At 40.3% G+C, this 21,931-nt stretch overlaps 1 protein-coding gene across 1 annotated transcript in view; it reads left to right on the top strand.

The window, feature by feature from the left end:
* The window catches only part of Itpr (Inositol 1,4,5,-trisphosphate receptor), a 185,009-nt gene that overhangs the window by 153,464 nt on the left and 9,614 nt on the right, over positions 1–21,931 (top strand). The window contains exons 35-51 of the mRNA XM_074102562.1: positions 414–550; positions 2,570–2,690; positions 3,318–3,460; positions 4,170–4,360; positions 4,788–4,899; positions 5,218–5,326; positions 12,414–12,554; positions 13,090–13,181; positions 13,912–14,041; positions 14,402–14,512; positions 15,043–15,185; positions 16,159–16,339; positions 16,532–16,761; positions 17,098–17,196; positions 18,525–18,662; positions 20,838–21,030; positions 21,642–21,764. Of these exons, the coding sequence (XP_073958663.1) occupies positions 414–550; positions 2,570–2,690; positions 3,318–3,460; positions 4,170–4,360; positions 4,788–4,899; positions 5,218–5,326; positions 12,414–12,554; positions 13,090–13,181; positions 13,912–14,041; positions 14,402–14,512; positions 15,043–15,185; positions 16,159–16,339; positions 16,532–16,761; positions 17,098–17,196; positions 18,525–18,662; positions 20,838–21,030; positions 21,642–21,764 (2,394 nt within the window). The remainder of the gene's footprint in view (positions 1–413; positions 551–2,569; positions 2,691–3,317; positions 3,461–4,169; positions 4,361–4,787; positions 4,900–5,217; positions 5,327–12,413; positions 12,555–13,089; positions 13,182–13,911; positions 14,042–14,401; positions 14,513–15,042; positions 15,186–16,158; positions 16,340–16,531; positions 16,762–17,097; positions 17,197–18,524; positions 18,663–20,837; positions 21,031–21,641; positions 21,765–21,931) is intronic.

The following is a 21,931-nucleotide window of genomic DNA, read 5'->3' on the forward strand; positions in this document are numbered from 1 at the left end:
TTTGGAATAGGGTTGTATAGCTCAAAAGAAAAAACTGGACTTTTACAGGATCACTTTTTTTACCTGTCCGTCTACCCGTCTGCTAAACTATTTTTCTAAAAAACGCGTGATAGCGTAAGGTTGAATTAATATAACGAACTTACAGAATAACAATGAGAGGTCTATTAGGAAACCCGAAGTTGAAGAAGACTGAGGGCCTTATGAGTCGATGTTATTGTTTATGATAAATTGTTTTGTTTACGGTAGGAAATTCACTTTCACGTAAAAAAACGCATTGAAATCGGTCCATCCATTAGCTACGATGCCACATACACACCGATAGACATTGGCCTCAAACTTATAAGTTATAACACCCCCTTCATGTGTCGGGGGTCTAAAATATCCCAAAGAGCCTGTAAATGGTCTGTTTGCAGTCCCAGGCCCTTCATCGAGCACATCGGGGGCGAGCGGCGCGCCGCAGGCGTGGGTCGACTACGTGACCGACGTGCTGGTCCAGACCATCTGCACCTTCTTCAACTCGCCGTTCAGCGACCAGAGCACCACCGTGCAGGTTGGTGCGGACCCGGACGCTAGGCTGTAGGGAACGAAATAACGCTCCGAGTCATTGATGCGAACCTGGGCTATAACTTTCATGAATAAATAGTCATTGTGAAAATACACGCATGTTAATCACGAAACACTACAATTTTAACACAAACCAGCTTTAATGTCATGTCAAGATTTACCGACAAATCTAGAAATATATATCGACTGGGAAATGAATTCGTGTTTCACAACATTATTATCATTAAATTTAGATATAAATAATAGATTGTCACTCGACATATGTCACTGACAATTGTCACGTTGGTGAAGTAGGGGCCAGATGCGAATTTAGAAAAGGTGTAGTGCTTGATTCCAAGTTTTTTTACGTATGCGCCGATAAATTTTCTGAATAGAAATGTAATTAATCGTAATGAAACTCGAATGTTTATAGTTGGCTAAACGGAATATGTCCATGTCCCACTGCTGGGCACAGCCTTTATCTCAGAATGAGAGGGCTTGGGCCGTATCCCACGCGGATCCAGTGCGGACTGGAGGACACCATTGAAATTCTTCGCAGGCTAGTGTAGGTTCCCTCGCTATGTTTTCCTTCACTGTAAAGCTTGTGATCAATTTCTAATGTAAATTTAACATGATTTTCGAAAAAATCAGACATGTGAGCCCGGATTTGAACCCACAATCCTGTTAGAGCAAAACCAACCACTTAGAGCTGGTTCCCGCTTGGCAAATGACGGACCCGGATTTTATTTGGATGTTTCAGTGGCAGAACATTTTATATGAAGCTATTCACACTTGCCCGACACGATTTTCTATAGAAATGACTGCCATCCGACACGAAACGGATCCGACAAGTGGGAACTGGCTTTTAGGCTATCACGCCTTTGACCTAATCCGGCTTTAAAAATAATTACAATTTTGTTTTCCGTAATGCGGCGTTGGACCTAACCTTATTGTAAGTACAATACTCAATTCCCCTTGTTCAGGGGTTACAGTTCATATGCTTGTTAGACTTATGTTAACTTAGCTTTCCTGATAATTAATGCTTCCATCACCGTACTTTCGTTTCCAACCCCATATCCCCGTTATATGCCTTTGATCTTTTTATGACTATATCGAAAATACAAACTGAGACATGGCTGCACAGAAAAACCAGAAAAAGAGACCAGCGCTGGGAATCGAACCCAGATTCTCAGTAATCCGTGCTGCGTGCTATAACCCCTACACCACCGCTGGAAATTACTGACTTTATGACTGTTATTATGTTTAAATTATTTCATTACACATTACCCCCTGATTCACTAACCATTCATTTTTATCTGACAGATAAATGTGATGCCGTCTTGTTTGTTTTGTTCCAATAGACGGAGACGGCATTAGATTTTTCCGTCAAATAAAATTAATCAATGGATGGGTGAAACAGCCCTTTAGTGTCAAATGTTACCTATTTAAATTTTCTTTTTCTTAATTTCCTCCATATTATTTCTACCGGTTTGCCCAAATGTTTACGTAACGTCCCCACGACAGATTGTCTCGGCGCAAAATCGGGAGAGCCGACCCCGAATAAAGTGGGAAAGAGCAAAGAAGAAGATAGTTAATGTGGTAACGGGTGACCGTAAAAGTAAAAATTTGGAATTGAAATAAAAAATACAAAAAGATTCCAAAAAAACAATCTTCATTTGATTGCTTAGTAACGACATCTCTTGTCCGGGTGAACGGTTAGTTCCAATGGGGTGCCGAAAGTTTCTCGATGAGGGCTACGGTATAGATGTCGCTATCGTCACTGCTTAAGTGGCTAAATAAGAAACAAACAAGCTGAGATATGAGGTGCATAGGGGAAATACGGGTCTGTTCCGTTGACCAGCAGTGGTGTAGCGGTATAGCACGCGGTACGGAATACCGAGGACCTGGGTTCGATTCCCAGTGCTGGTCTTATTTCTCTGGTTTTTCTGTGCATCTATATTTCAGTTTGTATTTTCAAGAAGATAGTTGTCTGTTAATTAGTACTTAACGTTATCTGTGTTCGCAGACGCGGCAGTCGATATTCGTGAAGCTGCTGCAGACCACATTCCGCATCTACCAGTGCCCGTGGCTCACGCCGCCGCAGAAGCTCAATGTGGAGAACTGCATACGGACGCTCAGCAAAGTCGGTGAGAATTACAGTATTTCACTATTTTTTTTTATTTATTGTTTTCTACTCCTATACCCTTATATATAATCTTGAATTTGAAACCTTTATTACTTTTTCTTACGACCGGATGGCCAAGTGGTTAGAGAACCTGAATACGAAGCTTGAGGTCCCTGGTTCGATTCCCGGCCGGGGCAGATATTTGTATGAATATTACGAATGTTTGTTTCGGGTCTTGGATGTGAAATATTATTTATCTATTTATTTATTTATATAAGTATGTTTATCCGTTGCCTAGTATCCATAGTACAAGCTTTGCTTAGTTTGGGACTAGGTCAATTGGTGTCAAGTGTCCCATGATATTTATTTATTTGTGATTTGTAAAGGTAGCTTAAAAATTGTTTCTCTGTTCGATAACAGGCATTGTGAAGTTTTAATTTATAAAACATATAAAAAATAGTCTATTACCGTATTTTCCGGGACTAGCCTATGTCCTTCTTCGGAACTCAAATTATCTGTATTACCTAACATCTAAATCGGTTCAGCGGTTTAAACGTGAATAGGTAACAAACAAACAGACTTACAAACTATCGCATTTGTAATATTAGTGGGATTAGTATAATTATTTAATCCGATGTACGATTTGCAGCGAAGTCCCGCACCATAGCGATCCCGCTGGAGCTCGAAGCCAAGATACAGACGGTGTTTGAGAAGGCGGCGGCGCTCTCGCGTCAGACAAGCAAGTGGCTACTGGCCTCCAAGACATCCAAACTGGAGAAAATGGCGTCACAGGTAACAATTACAGAGATGCAAACATATTAAAATACGAGGGGTGATGCAAAAGTAATTTACTTTTAGTGGCTGAATAAAGTAAAAAGAGATATTATTTTTTAAAGCGGTTACTGGCTAGTAAATCAGGATGGTAGTAAGTATATCAAACTTTCAAGGAAAACTATAACGGCTAAGTTTGCTTGAGAATTATTAGCAGCCTAAGGTATAAAATATACCTAAACTTGGAAGATTCCGTATACAATACAAAATCCTTAGAAAAATATTACTTAATTTTTTCGTAATGGCTACGGAACCCTATTTCGGGCGTGTCCGACACGCTCTTGGTCGGTTTTTTTCTTGGTTGTTACAATGTGTTTATTTACTCATTTAAGTTATACAAAAAATACAATTATACTTTGCCAAACTGGAAAACAGTTTGTTGGCGAATACTGCACTCCTTATTTTAGTTATGTACCTCTTTAATTAGGTCGTATTAAGTACTTCCAACCACGCTACACTACCACAATTAGCCGTACTGAACGCAGTTCTTCGGCGCTGATGGTGACACTGGTACGAGTGAAGCTATGTTGACTGACAAAGGATCACAGTTTGATCCATGACATGGCGGACAGTAGCCCGTCTCTTTTATTTGTATAAATTAGAGTCCTGGTTCGATACAGTGTAATTAATCAGTCAGATTATCAGAAAATATGTTCCGCGCTTTTCGCAGTCCAACCTCCAGAACGACCGCTCAGTGATGGAGGGCCTGCAAGAGATAGTGGCTCTGCTGGAGGAGCAGCTGCGGCCGCTGCTGCAAGCCGAGCTGTCTCTGCTGGTGGACATCCTGTACAAGCCGCACCTGCTGTTCACGAGCGCCGGCGAGGGCGCGCAGCCCGACACCAGCGGGATCTTCATCTCCAGGTGAACACTCGTTTGACGGTGAAACTGCGTTTCCACCAGAGACGTGAGGGAATATGTTTTTCTTCCAACTATGCTTTAATTTCATCATAACCGCACTAAATACCCACCACAAAGTGGGACTTTTCTGCTCTAGAGCAGAAAAAATGTATGAAAATCCTTTATTGCGTATATAGAGGTATTTTTGCTATAAAATTAGTTTGCATAGTCTATAAAAATCTATGTTAGGTTACTCAACCTGACGGTCTTATAAAATTTGACAGATTGGGTACAAAAAATTGTTGCTACCATTCCTACCAAAAACAGTAAGTAGCCGTATATTAAAAGAAAAACTGTATTACATATATAATATGCCGTTGGGAAAGAGGCGTGATTTTATGTATGTGCTAAGCAGCAGAACTAAGCAGAGTTTTTACTTTGTGCTTTACAGACTTATTCGGCACACCGAGAAACTTCTAGAAGAAAAAGAAGAAAAGTTGTGCGTCAAAGTGCTGCGCACTCTCCGCGAGATGATGGCCGTTGATCCCGAGTACGGGGACAAGGTATGAGCTCAGCAGGTCATAGGGTATTCATTTATAATAGGGGGCATTTTATAGGTGCAATATTAGAGTTTATTACAGAACATTTAGTAGCACGGTGAACGATTGTGTTGCTCTGAGGATGAACTTTGGTTGAGTTCGAAACGCGTCAGTGTAGTGTGGTGGTGGGTTTGTGTGTTCTTACAGTGCTCATGAAAGCACATTTGGTGCATATACATAGCTATCATAAGGTCACGGGTGAGCAAAGAAGTTTAGGGTTCATTAACACGGACCACCGCGAAGTAACGCCTGATTCGCTCAATTAATAACTGAACTTGTCAGGGCAACCAACTCCGGAGCAAGCTGTTGTCGCAATACTTCGTCAACCGGAAGTCGGAGCCGAAGATCCAGCCTCCCCAACCCGCCGTCGTCGTCACGCACGGACCAGGCGGTGAGTACCCTGTAGCTTTACCCTTACTAACTTAACGCTGACGCGGTTGGCACGGAGCGGGTGGACGTTTATTGAAAAATGGTACGAGCAAGAGCTTGTTCACACTAGCTTTTTTCTACCGGCGGTTTCTCGGCGGAGCGGCACGCGGCGCGCTGCGGTATATCCGCGATTATTCGCCGCCGCGGTGCCGTCGCGTGGACGCGGCGATTAAGCCACGTACGGTCATAATACGGTCCGCGTCACCGCGGCGGCACGCTGGCGGCAAATAATCGCAGAGGTACCGCAGCGTGCTCACCGCGTGCACGCCGCGTGCGCGCTGCGTTCCCGCTCCGCCGAGTGTGCACAAAACGCGTCGCGTGAGGATTGTACAGTCAACGATCAACCTTGTCACTTTAACGTCATGTTTAAGCCTACTACTGAAAGCGACAAGGTACAGAAATGATCACTTATTTATGACGTTGATTATTGTACCTGCACCCGCGCCCGCGCAGTGCACCCGCGCCAGCTAGCGTAGGCTCTAAACTTATTTTAGATCTGCTAGAAAAATCATGCAATTTGCATTACATTGCGGTGCCTGATTGATCACTACGAACTTGTTGGCTTTAGGGCCTCGCAATGAAATGCGACTTGCACGATTTTTCTTGCAGGTCTAAACTCGGCTTTACATATGGAAAGAACTGTGCAATTTGCGTTACATTGCAGCGCAATGGTGCTGACAAGTGCAATGTACTTATTGCAACTTAAACGAGTTTTCTTTGATTTTAATACTTCATGTAACTTAACTGGTGGAACTCAGAAGAAATGTACACTAAATAATTACAAAATGAATAATTATGAACAAGTTATACACTCTGCTTTTCACTTCGATTGCGAGGAAATTAAACAGCGACAGTGGAAAAAATTTCAAAACAAACATAACCATTTTATTAACTTTTTTGTTCGTGGCTGTTGGCGTCTGATTATCTTGGTCTTAGATGAAGATTTTATGCACTAGAGCAAATAAATCATATTTATTATCTCCTTTTTTAAATCGCACAGAGACAAAAGTACCCGAGTATAGATTAATTAAGTTATGAACTTATGAATTTCAGTTTCGTGACACGTCGCACACCTTCTGATTTTTACCAGTTAAAATGATAGTGAAAGTGATTGATCATCCATTTGTTTTTGGATAACAATTTTATACTTAATTAATTATCTTGCAGCAGGGCTGTCCAAGGCACGACTCGAGGGTTTCGTATTTTGTAGGCATCTATGACAATCCAATGATAGCAGAACCCTCTAAAAGGGCCCTCTCCTATACACTTAAAAGTTTGATTTTTTAACTGCTTAGAGTGGTAGCAGAACTATTTGATATTAATTTCAGCCAGATCCCACCACGCGTTCGTGAGATAAGGGGTCCTAACAAATGTACAGATAGATAGACAGACAAACGGGTGGACAACGAAGTGATCCAATCAAATCCCATTTTACCTTTTGAAGTACGGAACCTTAAAAAAAATGAGAACAAGTATAAAATTTAAGTCTTGTTAAGTCTTATCTTTTAGTAAGCGCACAGAATCTATCTATCTATCTAATCTAATACCTTTAAACGAGCAATATAATAATCAGAATCTCGGAAACGGCTCCAATGATATCGATGAAATTTGGTATATGGGGGTTTTCGGGGATGACAAATCGATCTAGCTTGGTCTTATCTCTGGGAAAACGCTTATTATCGAGTTTTAGCCTGAGCAAAGCTCGGTCGCCCAGCTACTAAGTAATAGTACAAGTAGTTCAATATGTTTAGTTATTTATTTTTGTCTGTGGACAGCCCTGTGTTACAATTACAAATATAATTAAGTTTAATATAATTTCCTCAATCACTTTAACTACAACAGGAAAACCTGAAGAAAATTAATATTATCTAGTATCACTGCAGGCACTAGTTCTAGATAAAAAATGCACATAGACTATGAAAACGAAACTTATTTGTTCTTGTGGATGATTCCGTTACTATAATTGTACTAATGTGCATTAGAATATAAGTAATCATTAATAGACACTTAATAATAGCGTAGTACTTAGATGACAACTGATTTACTTTCTAACACTAACATAATTAAAATGTTCAGTGAAAGTATGTCAATAATACAAGCACTTAGCGGTCATAGGCTATAGATTGTGTTACACCATTCATAAAATATGTTCATTTCGAAACATTTGATAGCGTTTTAATTTTTTTTTAATGGGACGGCTAGTAGCGAATCGCCTTGTCGGTAAATTCATTATTCTTTCTAAATTGGTAGAAAAGGGGTGTAAGGGCTGTTAAGTGATCTTTTTTTTTGATGGTGGGTGTTTTCTTTGTGAGAAGTTATGGAGTTGTTAATCCCGGGATTATGAAACTTATCACTAATTTTTTATATGATTTTGCGGGATCCTACCATCACTTATTACGATTAATCTTTAATAGGTATACAAGTCTAGACTGATTTCGATAACTTTATTAATTAAGTACTACTTACAAGCACATTGAATGTTAATACTTTAGTTTAGGTATAAAATAAAAAATGAAGTAAAATAGTTTAGTGTTCTTCGAGTTATTATTGATTTGGGTAAGTCAATGAATGTAAGTCCAAACACTGAATACTATTAATTATTATTAATTCTCAAAAGGACGAGTGCACAATCCTATGGGCGAGAGACTACTGGCGAGCCCGTCGGTATAGCTAACCTATAGAGAACTTGCTATAGGTAGCTATTCAACTTTGTCGCTACAATAGTAAACTTTGAATACGGTATTTGACAACTCCTGATTTTGCCATATCTTAATATTATTATGAAAATATAGATATACAGATAGTGTTTAGCGAAGAGAAAATTTAAATCGGTTGAAAATTGGATTTATAGTGATTTTTTGAAAAATCTATATACCTGTCTCTTTCTCAAACACTTCTCTATGCAGCAAGTATGGCGGTACTGGCGTGTGACGTCACATGCCAGTATGTCTTTCTCTGTCTAATCTTGAATTTCAAACCTTTATAACTTTGTTATTTGTAAAGGTAGCTTAAAAATTGTTTTTCTATTCGATAACAGGCATTGTGTAGTTTTAATTTATAAAACATATACAAAATAGTCAAATACCGTATTAGTTATATTACAGCAGTAGCCGGGGTAAGGTAGCAGAATATTTGTCGTTTGCAGAGATCCAGAATTATGTGGTATTAGTAACTCCATATTACTTCTTCCCGCAAGGTGTAGGTCTATTTCATAGACAATTCCGCTGTCAATATAAAAAACAGATGAGATGAGGCGACTCGCTATCCGTGCTAGCTGTACCAAAAGACAAAATTAGAAATGCTCATCAATATAGAAACATTGGTTGTTGTTTATTTCGTGCGTAGTTGAGACGATTTTTTTTATTTCACTACGCATGCGATGCAGATCATCAGCTGCAGAAATCAGGTGGGTCAATGTCATCGGCTTGTATAACGTCTGAACTATCTGTGCACCTGACTATATGACGTTAGAAAAATTTGAAAAAAATCAGAATGGTAGTAAATATATCAAATTTACAAGGAAAATTATAGCGGCTAAAATCGCTTGAGAATTATTAGTAGTTTAAGAGTAAATAGCAGCCTAAGGTATAAAATATACCTTAACTTGGAAGATTCAGTACACAATACGAAATCCTTGGAAAATATTATTTTATTTTTTCGTAATGGCTACGGAACCCTATCCTGGGCGTGTACGACTCGCTCTTGGCCGGTTTTTTATTGTATATTTTATTCAGAATTATATTAGAAATCACAATCTTCATTGCCAGACGCCTTGTAGGGTCCCCCAGACAGAGAGTCGCCCTTGCCCTTAGACTATGTCTGAATAGACGCGTGACAAAAAAATATTAGCAAAGCTTGAGCAATATTGAGCATTAGACGCCAATTATTTAAAGTACGGAGTGAGTGAGGTGCACAGATATTTCCGACATCTTGTAGTGGGGCTAGCACGACGCATGGCACAGTTTTGTTTCACATAAATCGAGTTGTAATAATTATCTTAAAGTGAATTGGAAGTTGAGACGTACATATTTATTTTAAACCAGTGATCCCTGATCCCTAACTTTATTTCCTAACGAGCTGCGCAAATTAAATACCTTGCAAGTATCTTCTGTCTTACTCGCTCACTTTTTGTATGGTGATTTTTAAGTCCTTTTTTGTATAACGTTTTTCGAATATTTCTTTCAAATATTTGCAGCCGTTCTGAAGTGTTCCGCATTCGTTTTTATTTATATAGAAGATTTACCAATTGAGCAATATATTCACTGCTTATAAACAAGTGTAGAGCTTTTCTATCGCGTTTGCTCCCCCAATGCCAGCTGGCATCTTATCTGTTAGCATTAACGAAGTACAGTTTTACCCGTTCAGGCATGCCTAATACGGCACCAACGTATGTATGTAAACTCTTTATTGTACAAAAGAAAAGAAACAAAACACAATTGACAAACTTTGAGATACTTGTACAAAGGCGGACTTATCCCTTTAAGGGATCTCTACCAGTCAACCTTTGAGTAGATGAGAGGAGCAATCAGTTAGGGTCCGACAAAGAGTGAGTTTAAGAGTAAAAAAAAATTGTGGAAGCTACTCTATACAGTCTTAAGCCAACGTTTTAAGCTCTTCGGAAACTTTCTTTGACTTTTGGTTTTGATGTAATGTTGTTTTTGTGAGAATACCTAATGCTTTTTGCAGTATTTTTCTTGCACGAAGTCACCTAACGAGTAAAACTGTGCTACGTAATGTTTAGATCTAGAAATATACAATCACCAGCACCAATACCTGACACAAGCGTGCATAAATATCAGATAAGACTCTATTTCTAGGGCCGATACGACGTGTCAGATATTTTTGCACGCTCCGCAGTGGCAGATATTAATGCAGGTGACTGTACAAACTCGCACCGCACATGCATGTTTATATTCACGTCACTACGAGCTTCGGTTGTTCGCTGCAAGTTTGAATTTTGATAGTTTGGTTTGTCACGCGATTTAGTGGTGTTGTTGAGACTTTGATATATTTCAGCAATTGAGTGTTGATGCTGCATGTAGAAGTGCACAAAGCTCTCACTGTGGTCATAGCGTAATAATAACTAGTTAGGTAGGTACTTGGCCGTGTACATTTCATTTATTTTCGCAGTAGAAAGAAGGTAAGCGATCTTGATAAAAAAAACACTTGAAAAATAAATGTCAACAAATATGTAACTTTTATTAGCGTGGACATAATAATCATGTACATTATGTTGATTTCACGAGTAATGCTATTTTTTGTGTTTTTCACTAAAAATACTCGTCAAGATTATTTACCCCTTTTTCTAGTGATAAAATAAACGAGTTGTAGTTAGCGTCGAGACAATGAAGGGCGCCCACTGTTTGAAATTATTACGCTATGCTATAGTGATTTGTATAAAATCGAGAAACACTGAGTGATCGAACTGCTTTTTGAAAAAAAAAAACGTAATCAAATAGTTTACTGCTCCGCAACGATACGTGCTGGACAGCTAGGTCTATGAAACACATGTAGATTTTCATGCAAAGCCATCTATTGAACATAAATCAATTGAGCTTTCAGAATGAACTCGTATATAGTTTGAAACCCGCTAAAGTTTGTTTGTTTATTTATACTCTTTATTGTACAAAAAGGTAATACAAAAATACTAGATATACTTAAAGTGTCTTGCGTATTATTATATCGTTGAAACTGTCTGACATACGTTGATTTGTGTATTGTTTTGTACGACTTTAATAATCCTTTTATAGCCTTAATTGAATAAAGATTTTCGCATTTGACTTGGCTTTGAGAAATGGTATATTTTTGGATGAAAATATATCTGTACAGCACGTGTGGTTGTGCAGCAATTATTGGTTTTATTCATAAATTTTGACCTATGTAAAGTTACGCCTGTTTCGATCAATTACTGTGTATACACTCTTAAGCTCTTTGTACACAATGGGCCAGTACAAGCCATTATGTACAGGAGACAAATGCGCATGTTGACTGGCCATCGGAATAGCTAGTGGCAATTTACCTAAAGGTCGAGAGATGACATATTACACAGACTTACCCATAAGTATGGTACACGGTCTTAGTGAAGAAGCAAGGAACATTGTAGCCATCACGCTAAAATATAGCAATGGAAAATGAAGTTGATGCGAAAATTTGTAAATAGAACACGGCGGTTTGATTGGATGGTTAAACGTCATTACCATCCCACGGTTATTAGCACAACGGAAGGACAAGTAGCAAGAATTGATATCGCTCTATATTGAGCATCAGTATTGTCTTTAGTTTTCATATTTTTTTTAACTCGGAGCATCATTTCTTTAATATCACTTGCTGAAAAGGTAATGATGCAAAAAAACACCGCAAAAACGATGCATGTTTATCCTGCTCCTCGAATCATCCAATTCATATATTACCTATACGAAATTCAAGTAAAGCATAGTACGTAACTTATTTATGAGCAGCGTGCCTCGTTGACATGTGATTTCTTCTTGCTTTCTCTATTCCATGAAGCTGACCTTAAATAAATTGTGACTATCTATTCTGATGGCTGATGATGGCAGATTGTTAGTGGACTTTGGATCGTAGCGCGACGGAGTTATAGCAGGATCTCTGTCTTTTCGGCAAAATATTGTTCCCAAATGTTTCATTTGCCAAACTGTTTCATTTCCCAACTCGCGATTATCACTGAAACCAATTTTTTTTCGGATCTTTCATAAAACAAACTTAACCCAATGTGTTCTATAAAACCATAAGAAAATACCCTTCGTTTTTTTTAGTTTTACAGAAAATTGAGGGTTTTGAAATGAAACTGTTTAACAAATTAAACATTTGATAACTGTTTCCGCGAAAAGGGAGGGTACTGGTATAGCAATGGGTCATTTGCGTGCAGTGAGGTTAAGCAGTGCTAGCATCAGTATCCACGCTCACCCCCCACCCAGCAGCAGGACCGCTGTCTACCCTCACTGCGCGCCACAGGCAATGGCCATGCGTGGCCCACCGTGCACAGGGGCATTAAAGTTTCAAAATTGTAATATCATTCTGTGACGCAACAGCCAAGGTGCTGATGCGTACGGGGCAGACGCTGGCGCAGGTCCAAGCCCATCTGGACAAGGAGGGCGCGTCCGACCTGGTCGTCGACCTCGTCATCAAGAGCACCAACCGACCCGCCATCTTCCTCGAGGCAATACAACTTGGTGAGTGACTTCAGTACCTTAAAGTATGTCCTTTATCTCTTATGTATGTGTATTTTAATGCAAATTTTGTTTTGCCTCCTACGGCTCAAGATATTTTTTTGTTTTATGAACACTAAACTTTATGTCACTTGTAGACAGTTCGATGTCAAATTACAAAAAGTCCTATAATAAGGGAGCTGCGCTCCACATTGTAACGAATAGTATAAGTTATGCAGGTTGTGTTTTGTGTTATTTTGTATTCCTTCAGTTCTTACCATAGCCAATATAAAGTATTTTATAATAATATTCCAAGCAAAAATATATTTACTATTATGTATTAAAGTTAAAACATAAATTAAAAAAAAATATATCGATTTATCGATAAAAAGCGGTGCTCTCTCCCTACAATGTGTCAGAAGCCGCACGCAAAATTCCGGGCCCTACTTATAACATACATTCACTTTTATTGTAATTGGCAAAGCTCGGTACGATGCGCGTACGGTTAGTTTTTTCTACTGCTTTATTTTTTGGAGGTCCATGACTCGTATTTTTCTAGGTATCGCTTTGCTGGAAGGCGGGAACCCGATTATACAAGCTAGCATATTCGCCAAATTACAGAACGGTGAAATATCGCAAGCATTTCTCAAGGTACTGTTTTTCTTCCGTAAATTGTTAAGGAGTGGCCACACCGCTGCTTACGGCGCGGGATCGCAGTGACCTGCCGTAAACTTCAGGATTTTACCGCCTGCTCTCAACCAGAAGTCGTGACGTTTACGGCACTCCACTGCGATTCCACGCCGTTTGCGTATTTTGAGCAGCTGTGTGGAGGGCATGCGATAAAAACGGTGCGCATACGATGGTTCACTGCTATTCCGTACCGTGACCGTTTTTAAGCAGCGGTGTGGCCGCTCCTTTACGGTGTATATCTATAGTGCATAATGTATTTCCATCCGGAAAAGTCGGTTCTCAATTGGAAATATGATGGCACCAGAAGTGTCAATAAATTATTGTATTAAATAAGTGACGTTTTCATATCCATTCATATGGAACTTCATTATTAAGCCTCAAATTTCTAAACTGCTGTATGATGGGTGCTGACCCAGCGAATTATGCACTATAAAATTCATTTTAATAGAATCTGACAATCCTATAGACAATTATAGTCAAATAATATGAACACCGAATTGCCTAGGTCTTGGTGAAATGACTATTATTATATTTTTGATTCCTTTTAGATTATATCACATGAAAATGAACATACATAATTAAGTGTGCCCACGTTAGGGTGTCTTAAATGTCTAGAAAATTTACAGATTCTATTGAAACGTAGTTTACATCTGTAATCAAAAAGTCGTGTTGTAGTATCCAATTATTGCAGGTATTCTACGACAAGATGCGGGAGGCGCAGCAGGAGATCAAGTCCCTGTCGGCGAACAGCACGTCCGCCGCCACCAGCGACAAGCAGCGGCAGGCGCACGCCGACAAACAAAAGCAGCCCATCACGGACGGTAACATACCAGTAATATACATCGTCTTACACAATGTTTTACCCCCTTATTCATAAACGACAATCAAACCTATTTTAGTTAAAATGCCGCTAAAATTCGTTTGTCCTTATCTGTCACTTCGACATTTGTATTTGTTAGAAAGGGACAAAGCATTTGTTAGTTAACATAGGCTTGTTAAGTTTTATGAGTAAGGGGGTTAGACTGTCGCGGTCATTTCTAATTTTATGATTTAAATTCGGGTTTTGTTCCGCGTACCTTGATTTTAGAGAAGCTCGATATTTCGGCGACTCAACTGTGCACACACACTACATCGTCTATTTTGTATATAACCACAAACGTTAAGGGCAGAATGTTTTGCAGTGGCAGTGAAGGGCGGACCGGTCGTGGTCGGCGAGGAGATGGAGGACGAGGTGGCGGCCGCCTGCGGCTCCGCCGTGCACGCATACTCCGACATACACACCATGTCGCACGGTAACCAAAGCTGTTTACGTAATACACACCATGTCGCACGGTAACCAAAGCTGTTTAGGTATACTCACCATGTCGCACGGTAACCAAAGCTGTTTAGATAATACACACCATGTCGCACGGTAACCAAAGCTGTTTAGATAATACACACCATGTCGCACGGTAACCAAAGCTGTTTAGGTAATACACACCATGTTGCACGGTAACCAAAGCTGTTTAGATATACACACCATGTTGCACGGCAACCAAAGCTGTTTAGATATACCCACCATGTCGCACGGTAACCAAAGCGGTTTATACGGCAGTACGTTGTTTTAAAGACAGCATTTGAATAGAATTTCGTTTAACAGACATTTTATTCTCATATTATAGATAGAACAATCAATACGCAGAGCATTTACTTTGAAACAATTTGAATCAATGATATTTGTTACAAATAAGATGTATTGTTGAGATATTCGTATCATAAAATATCAAATCAAATAACCTTTAATATTAGCCCTTGTTTATGAATGCTTCCTTGTCCACACCAGGTACAACGGTCCTGGAAGAGATAATGGCGGAGAAGAAGCGCGACGGCGGCAGCGGCGACGTGCTGCCTCACAAGGTGTCCTGCATGCTGCCCATCCTGCGTCTACTGCAGCTGCTCTGCGAGAACCACAACCCCGAGCTGCAGGTACTGTGCAAGGGGCGGCCGGTGCCCCGCTGGACGTGGGTATAGAAGCGCGACGGCGGTAGCCGTAATTTGGTTGGAAAATTTATGAAAATAAATAAAAAAAGGGTAGTTAAATTTTCATTTCAGTTTTGAAAAAAGCTTTTTAATGAATTGCTTCCTCTTTTTTTTGCATTATTTATAACCTCAATTTACGAGTACTAATAGGTCAGCCCATACATTAGCTATGCTAATTTTAGACCTGGATCAATTGGTATTAATTGCCCCTTAATATTTACAAAAATCAAATCTAATTCAAATAATGTATTTAGACGAATACAGTACATAACAGTGTTAATTTTGTTTCTTTTATTTTTATTATTTGATACCTAAGTTATACTTAGTTTTATTTAGCATTAGAAATAGGGTTAACAATCTTGACGAGTGTTTTTATTGAAAAATGTTTATAAATAAACAGTGACTATTACTTATGATACCAAACGCATGTAAACGATCATATGTCCTTGCTAATTGTTACATATTTGCTGTGACTTATTTTTCAAAAGTGTTTTTCAATAAAAAGTCACGTCAAGATCGCTTACCTTCTTTCTAATGCTAAAAAAAAACGAAGTTTACATTGTAGTATTTTTGAATAAAAGATTATGTTCAGTCTTCGGATGTTTTTATTTTCCACTTTCCTTAATATTAAATTTATTTATAAAATAATGCGTGCGTCGGCTGGGAGGGACCGGATGCAAGAGGCAGCTGTCAAACTCACTTTTTTCAAAGTGACAGTTCGTGTAGAAACTATAACACATACATATCGCGAAGTAAGATAGAAAAAACAAAGCCGGCGGCTTCCCAGTGGACGCAGGTCGCTTCCAAGCGAAGCAACTGGAGGTCCATAGGGGAGGCCTATGTCCAACAATGGCCGTCCTACGACTGATATGATCATGAATAGAAAAACCTAGTACTAAAACCTTGCCTCGTTCTCCAGAACCTCCTGCGCAACCAAAACAACAAATCCAACTACAACCTGGTGTCTGAGACGCTGATGTTCCTGGACTGCATCTGTGGCTCCACCACCGGCGGGCTCGGCCTGCTCGGCCTCTACATCAACGAGGGTAACGTGGCGCTCATCAACCAGACCCTCGAGACTCTTACCGAGTACTGCCAAGGTCAGTTTTAATCCTTCGTGTGTGTGGTGTGAGTATGTCTATGTGGTCACTCCTTCACACTGAAACATTGTTACGTAGAAGTTTGCTACGTAGGTAACTAGACCCACGGGATAGAGATAAAATCTTGAAATAACAACCGCAAGTTTTTTTAATGAATCCTTGAATAGTCCTATGATATTTATTCATCTGTAGGTCCCTGCCACGAGAACCAAAACTGCATAGCCACGCACGAAAGCAACGGTCTCGACATTATCACAGCTCTGATCCTCAACGACATCAATCCCCTGGGCAAGACCCGCATGGAACTGGTGCTGGAGCTGAAGAATAATGCGAGCAAACTGCTGCTGGCCATCATGGAGTCCAGGAACGATTCCGAGAACAACGCTGAAAGGATACTCTATAATATGAACCCACGCCAGCTGGTAAGACCTAAATTAGGAACTGAAAATAAACAAGAAGAAAATGACATCTCTACAAGTCACGCTGATCTGACTGGAGTCTATTCGGCTCGCATAATTCTTGCAAGACATATTATAATATTTGCCATAATGATAGCTCTTTTTTTTCTGTTAATCCATTAATTTAAAACAAACCTAACTTAACCTATAGCGTTCTATAGGATGATCATTTAAAAATTGCAAGTGGCGAAGGGAGGCCTTTTAAACTTCTTCCGGTTAACGATGCGGCTAGATGATGATGAGACAATAAGGCCACAGGTTAGCGATATGTTGTCGTTGAGGTAATGTCTGTGTGTGCAGGTAGATGTGGCGTGCTCGGCCTTCCACCAGGAGCACGCACTCGACGCGGAGTCGGACTCCGAAGACGACGCGCCCGTCCAGGGAGTGTCCCCTAAGGAGGTCAGACATTACATATTTATGCTGGAATAATTACTGTTTATGCTCTAGTGCCAGTGCTAGTGTAAAAGCCGTGGTGGCCTAGTGGTTTGACCTATCGCCTCTCAAGCAGAGGGTCGTGGGTTCAAACCCCGGCTCGCACCTCTGAGTTTTTCGAAATTCATGTGCGGAATTACATTTGAAATTTACCACGAGCTTTGCGGTGAAGGAAAACATCGTGAGGAAACCTGCACAAATCTGCGAAGCAATTCAATGGTGTGTGTGAAGTTCCCAATCCGCACTGGGCCCGCGTGGGAACTATGGCCCAAGCCCTCTTGTTCTGAGAGGAGGCCTGTGCTCAGCAGTGGGACGTATATAGGCTGGGATGATGATGATGATGATGATGCTCTAGTGAATAATGTAAAGTTATCGACCAATGAGGCTTAGCCTCAGGCGCGGGGATCCAGCTCTCAAAAAAAGTTGTGGACTCACCCGAAAATCGGCCAATTGCGAGTCGGAATACGCACTCGCTCACGAACAATCATGATTCAAACGATTTTTGAAAGTGTGTCGTCACAAGTCTACTTATGTGGGGTGGATCCGCCCTTGTAGCCTTTAATAATACATAGTTGATAGTACTAAAGGTATGCATAAAACGCGTCGATCGTTATGATCCGCCCGAGTCACAGGCGAGGGTTGATAGTTAAGTTGAGGATACAATGGGGATACCCTTCCTTTTTACTTCTATAAGGATTTTTTGATAAGTAGAATATCGCTATATGGCGTAAGTATCGCATTTGACGTTACAATCTTGCTTGTGACAGAACGAAGCTTACGGTACTAACGCTAACTATAGTAGTCCGCCGTTAAGAAGTCACTTCCGTACTGAATACGTCACAAAACAAAAACATTGACGTATTTAGTACCAGGATGACAGGTGTCAGGATTTGAGGTCTTAGCGGCGGACTACTATAGTAGTCACAGAAAACTTCATTATGCATGGGTTTTTAAAAGCTTTTATTTAACTTGCAATGTATAAATGTGTGTATGTAGATCTTGCAAGTTAAATTTGACCCACTTCTAGTAGTCTGATTGTCTTCAAATTTGGCATACTTACGTAAATTGCGTGACAATACAATAATCTGGTAGTGAAATCCTGGTAGTCCGGCCAGGATCGTCTCCGCAGGATGGAACTCTTCAATGTTTAATAGCATCGACTTGACTCGAATTTGGTATGCAAATGTAGTTTGGGTGACAATGCAAGTACAGTCAACAAAAAAAGCTTGTATTTAAAATGTTTTTTTTTTACCAAAAACTTATTATTGTTATAATAATATAGTCGTGTTGTACAGGTCGGTCACAACATCTACATCCTGTGCCACCAGCTGGCCGGCCACAACAAGGAGCTGGCGGCGCTGGTGCGCGCCACGCCCACCGGCGCGCACGCGCACGCGCTCCGATACTACCGGACGCACACGGCGCAAATAGAGGCCAGTACCACACCCCATAGGTAGTGCCACCAGCGTAGAGGTCGCCCACACAAGAACGTGCCATCAAATGATAGCTGGATTGTGACACACTCATTCATTTAATTCAGTCTCCTTTTATGCTATCAGTTCTCCATGTAGCTGTGTGTGTAATCATTCACTTCAACTCTCGTGGCACTACCTATGACAACAATAGTGTGGTAACTCTACCTTTTTGAGCTCGCAAGATCATTGACCGCGCTGCAGACGTATGTCCAAAGCCGTCTGTCGAGCCGACTGTTAACGATAATCCGCTAATAAGCTGACCCCACCGGCCCTTTATTTTATCCAAACCGCCTTGATTCTTTCGTGACTAGTAGACTTAGGGGCTGTTTCACCATCCATTGATTAGTCTTAACTGACGGTTAAATGTGACACCGTCTCTATTTGTTTTGTTCGAATAGACGGAGACGGCGTCACATTTAACCGTAAAGAGAAAAAAATTGTCATACGATCATGCTATTCTGTACATTCGCATTCTGTATATTTTGGTACTTTCTGTTGATTCATCCGTTAATTCTTAAACCACACGACGGATTTTAATGCCGTTTTCATCGTCATTTATACAGCGTGAATTTTGGATACTACCTCAAACTGTAACCAGACGAAGATTTAAGTGTTGTGAACCGATATTTAAACAAATTGTTAATTTAAAATTAATTACCAGAGGGTAATTAATTTTTGAAATATTTTCGAGCAGCAATGTAATGCGTACAATAATTTGATACGAAAGAGAAACGTTCTATGACAGCTGTCACGTCAACAAGTGTGACGTTTTGAATAAAAACAAAGCAGTATCACGTAGTGATACATTGCGTGCAATATTGTAAGAAAAATAATAAGTATTTTTCTTACTAAAACCTTCACTAACTACCCTTCAAGTTTGAGGTAGTATCAAAAATACACGCTGTATATTTTTCAGGATAGATTTGTATTGTATAAGCTAGTTTCTGCCCTTTTCGCGCGATCGGGCGGGAAGTGGGTGACAGCTTGACCGCGCGACGCCACGGAACGGACTTTCAACTTTTTTTTCGCTGAGGCCTTGGGGGTCAATACTGTCTAACATTCAATAAGACACATAATCCTACTAATATTATAAATGTGAAAGTTTGTGAGTGAGTGAGCGAGTGAGTTTGTGAGTGAGTGAGTATGTTTGTTACTAGTCCACGTTGAAACGGCTGGACGGATTTGGATGACATTTGGCAAAAAGTTAGTTTATAACCTGGATTATAACATAGAATACTTTTTATCCCGATATTTCCACGGAATAGAGATAAAATCTCTAAATAACAACCGCTAGGCTTAGAGTCATGAAATTTGGTACGTAGGTAGCTGAACATCTAGAATAACACATAGGCTACTTTTTATCCCGATGTTCCCACGGGATAGGGATAAAATCTCGAACTAATAACCGCTGGGTTTAGAGCCATGAAATTTGGTATAGGTACGAGTAGATAGCTGGTCATCTAGGCTACTTTTTATCCGATATTCCCACGGATAGGGATAAACTTGAAATAACAACTGGGTTGGAGTCATAAAAATTTGCATGGGTGTTTTTTTTAACGTCAATGAAAACACGATGTAATTTTAGGAAACTCCCGGGAGAATTTAATAAATTCCCGGAATTACAATTCAACTGCTGTATCTAATGATTTACGCGTGCGAAGCCGCGGGTAAACGCTAGTCAATCATAAATCAATGCCCATTAATAAAACGCCTTATTTATACATGTAATCTAAATATGTATAGTAAAAAAGCGTCGATAAAATTATTAGCTTGGTATGATAATTTTGAGTGTCGGACATGACCGCATTGGAGTACAAGGTGTTAATATATTTTTTTCATTTGAATTGATTTTCTCACTGTATACATTGTGTGTGGAAGCTGCCAGCTTTTCGATCCCCACTGCTCTTAAACATGAAACACATTATTTGTTTAATTTGTTCACAAACTGGATAGTACATCATTCTACACAATTAATGCTTCTCTATATTAGCATACCTACATCTCACGCGATGCAATCATTCGGTACGGAGGCAGACACACGCCTATATTAGTGCGACAGTAGAGCAAAAAAAAAGGGCTTTTTGTTGCCCACGTTCAAAAAGTTCACGTGGTTATTAATAAGTTTACATACAGATCGTCCGGACGGACCGCAGCATGGAACAGATCGTGTTCCCGATCCCGGAAATCTGCGAGTATCTGCCGGGCGACAGCAAACACCGCGTGCTCCAGACGGCAGAGAGAGACGACCAGGGCAGCAAGGTGGCCGACTTCTTCGGCCGGCTCGACCAGCTGTTCCACGAGATGAAGTGGCAGAAGAAGCTGCGAGGTTTGTCACACTTAAAAACTAGTACTTTAGGGAACTTCACACGACGTTATTTTTACGCATTGACGACGCGCGTTATTGATGCGCGCCTCCTCTGCGCGTTTTCATCGCGTTTTGGCAGATTTTACACGTTTTGACGCAAATAAAACGCGCTCCAAGCGCGCGTATGTATCGATACAAACGCAACGCGCCTCAGCGAGAGGGGAGCGACGGGCGGGGGGGAAAGACGCGATGTAAGCGCTTGCGTTGGAAAAACGTGGCGTTTGTATCGATACATACGCAAGGATCATGTGTAAGGTTAAAACGTGCCGGCTTCCTTAAGTTTGCTAAGCGTTGGACTTGCCTTCCACACGAAATTTTTGTCCGCGCATGAAGAGCTGAGAAGATGTCAATCGGCTCTGCTTTGTTCTTCCCGCACTGACCGTAACCGATCATTTATGGCCTTTGTATGTCCCACTGCTGGCAGAGGCCTCCTATAGTCACTGAATCAAGCTGAGTTGAGAGACATCTTTGATTTCTTGGCCAGAATTGTCAGTTACTGATATACCACAGAAAAAAATATACCGACTTAGTTCTTGTTTTTGAGTGTTTAATGAATTTGTGTTTATTCGCAGGACAACCTTTCCTGTTCTGGGTGTCATCTTACATGTCACTCTGGAGCAACATACTGTTCAACTTCGCTGTTCTAATCAACGTCATCGTTGCTTTCTTCTACCCCTTTCAAGAAGAAGTCCCGAGTGAGTATAACCTACTTATCTACCTACCTTTAATCTGAGTACTTACCTTTTCTGGAAGCGCTTCGTGGTTTTTTTTAATCCTTAGGGGCTGTTTCACCATCCATTGATTAGCGTTAACCGACGGTTAAATGTGATGCCGTCTCCGTCTATTCGAACAAAACAAATAG

The sequence above is a fragment of the Choristoneura fumiferana genome, chromosome 19 (assembly GCF_025370935.1).
Source record: "Choristoneura fumiferana chromosome 19, NRCan_CFum_1, whole genome shotgun sequence".
Lineage (NCBI taxonomy): Eukaryota > Metazoa > Arthropoda > Insecta > Lepidoptera > Tortricidae > Choristoneura > Choristoneura fumiferana.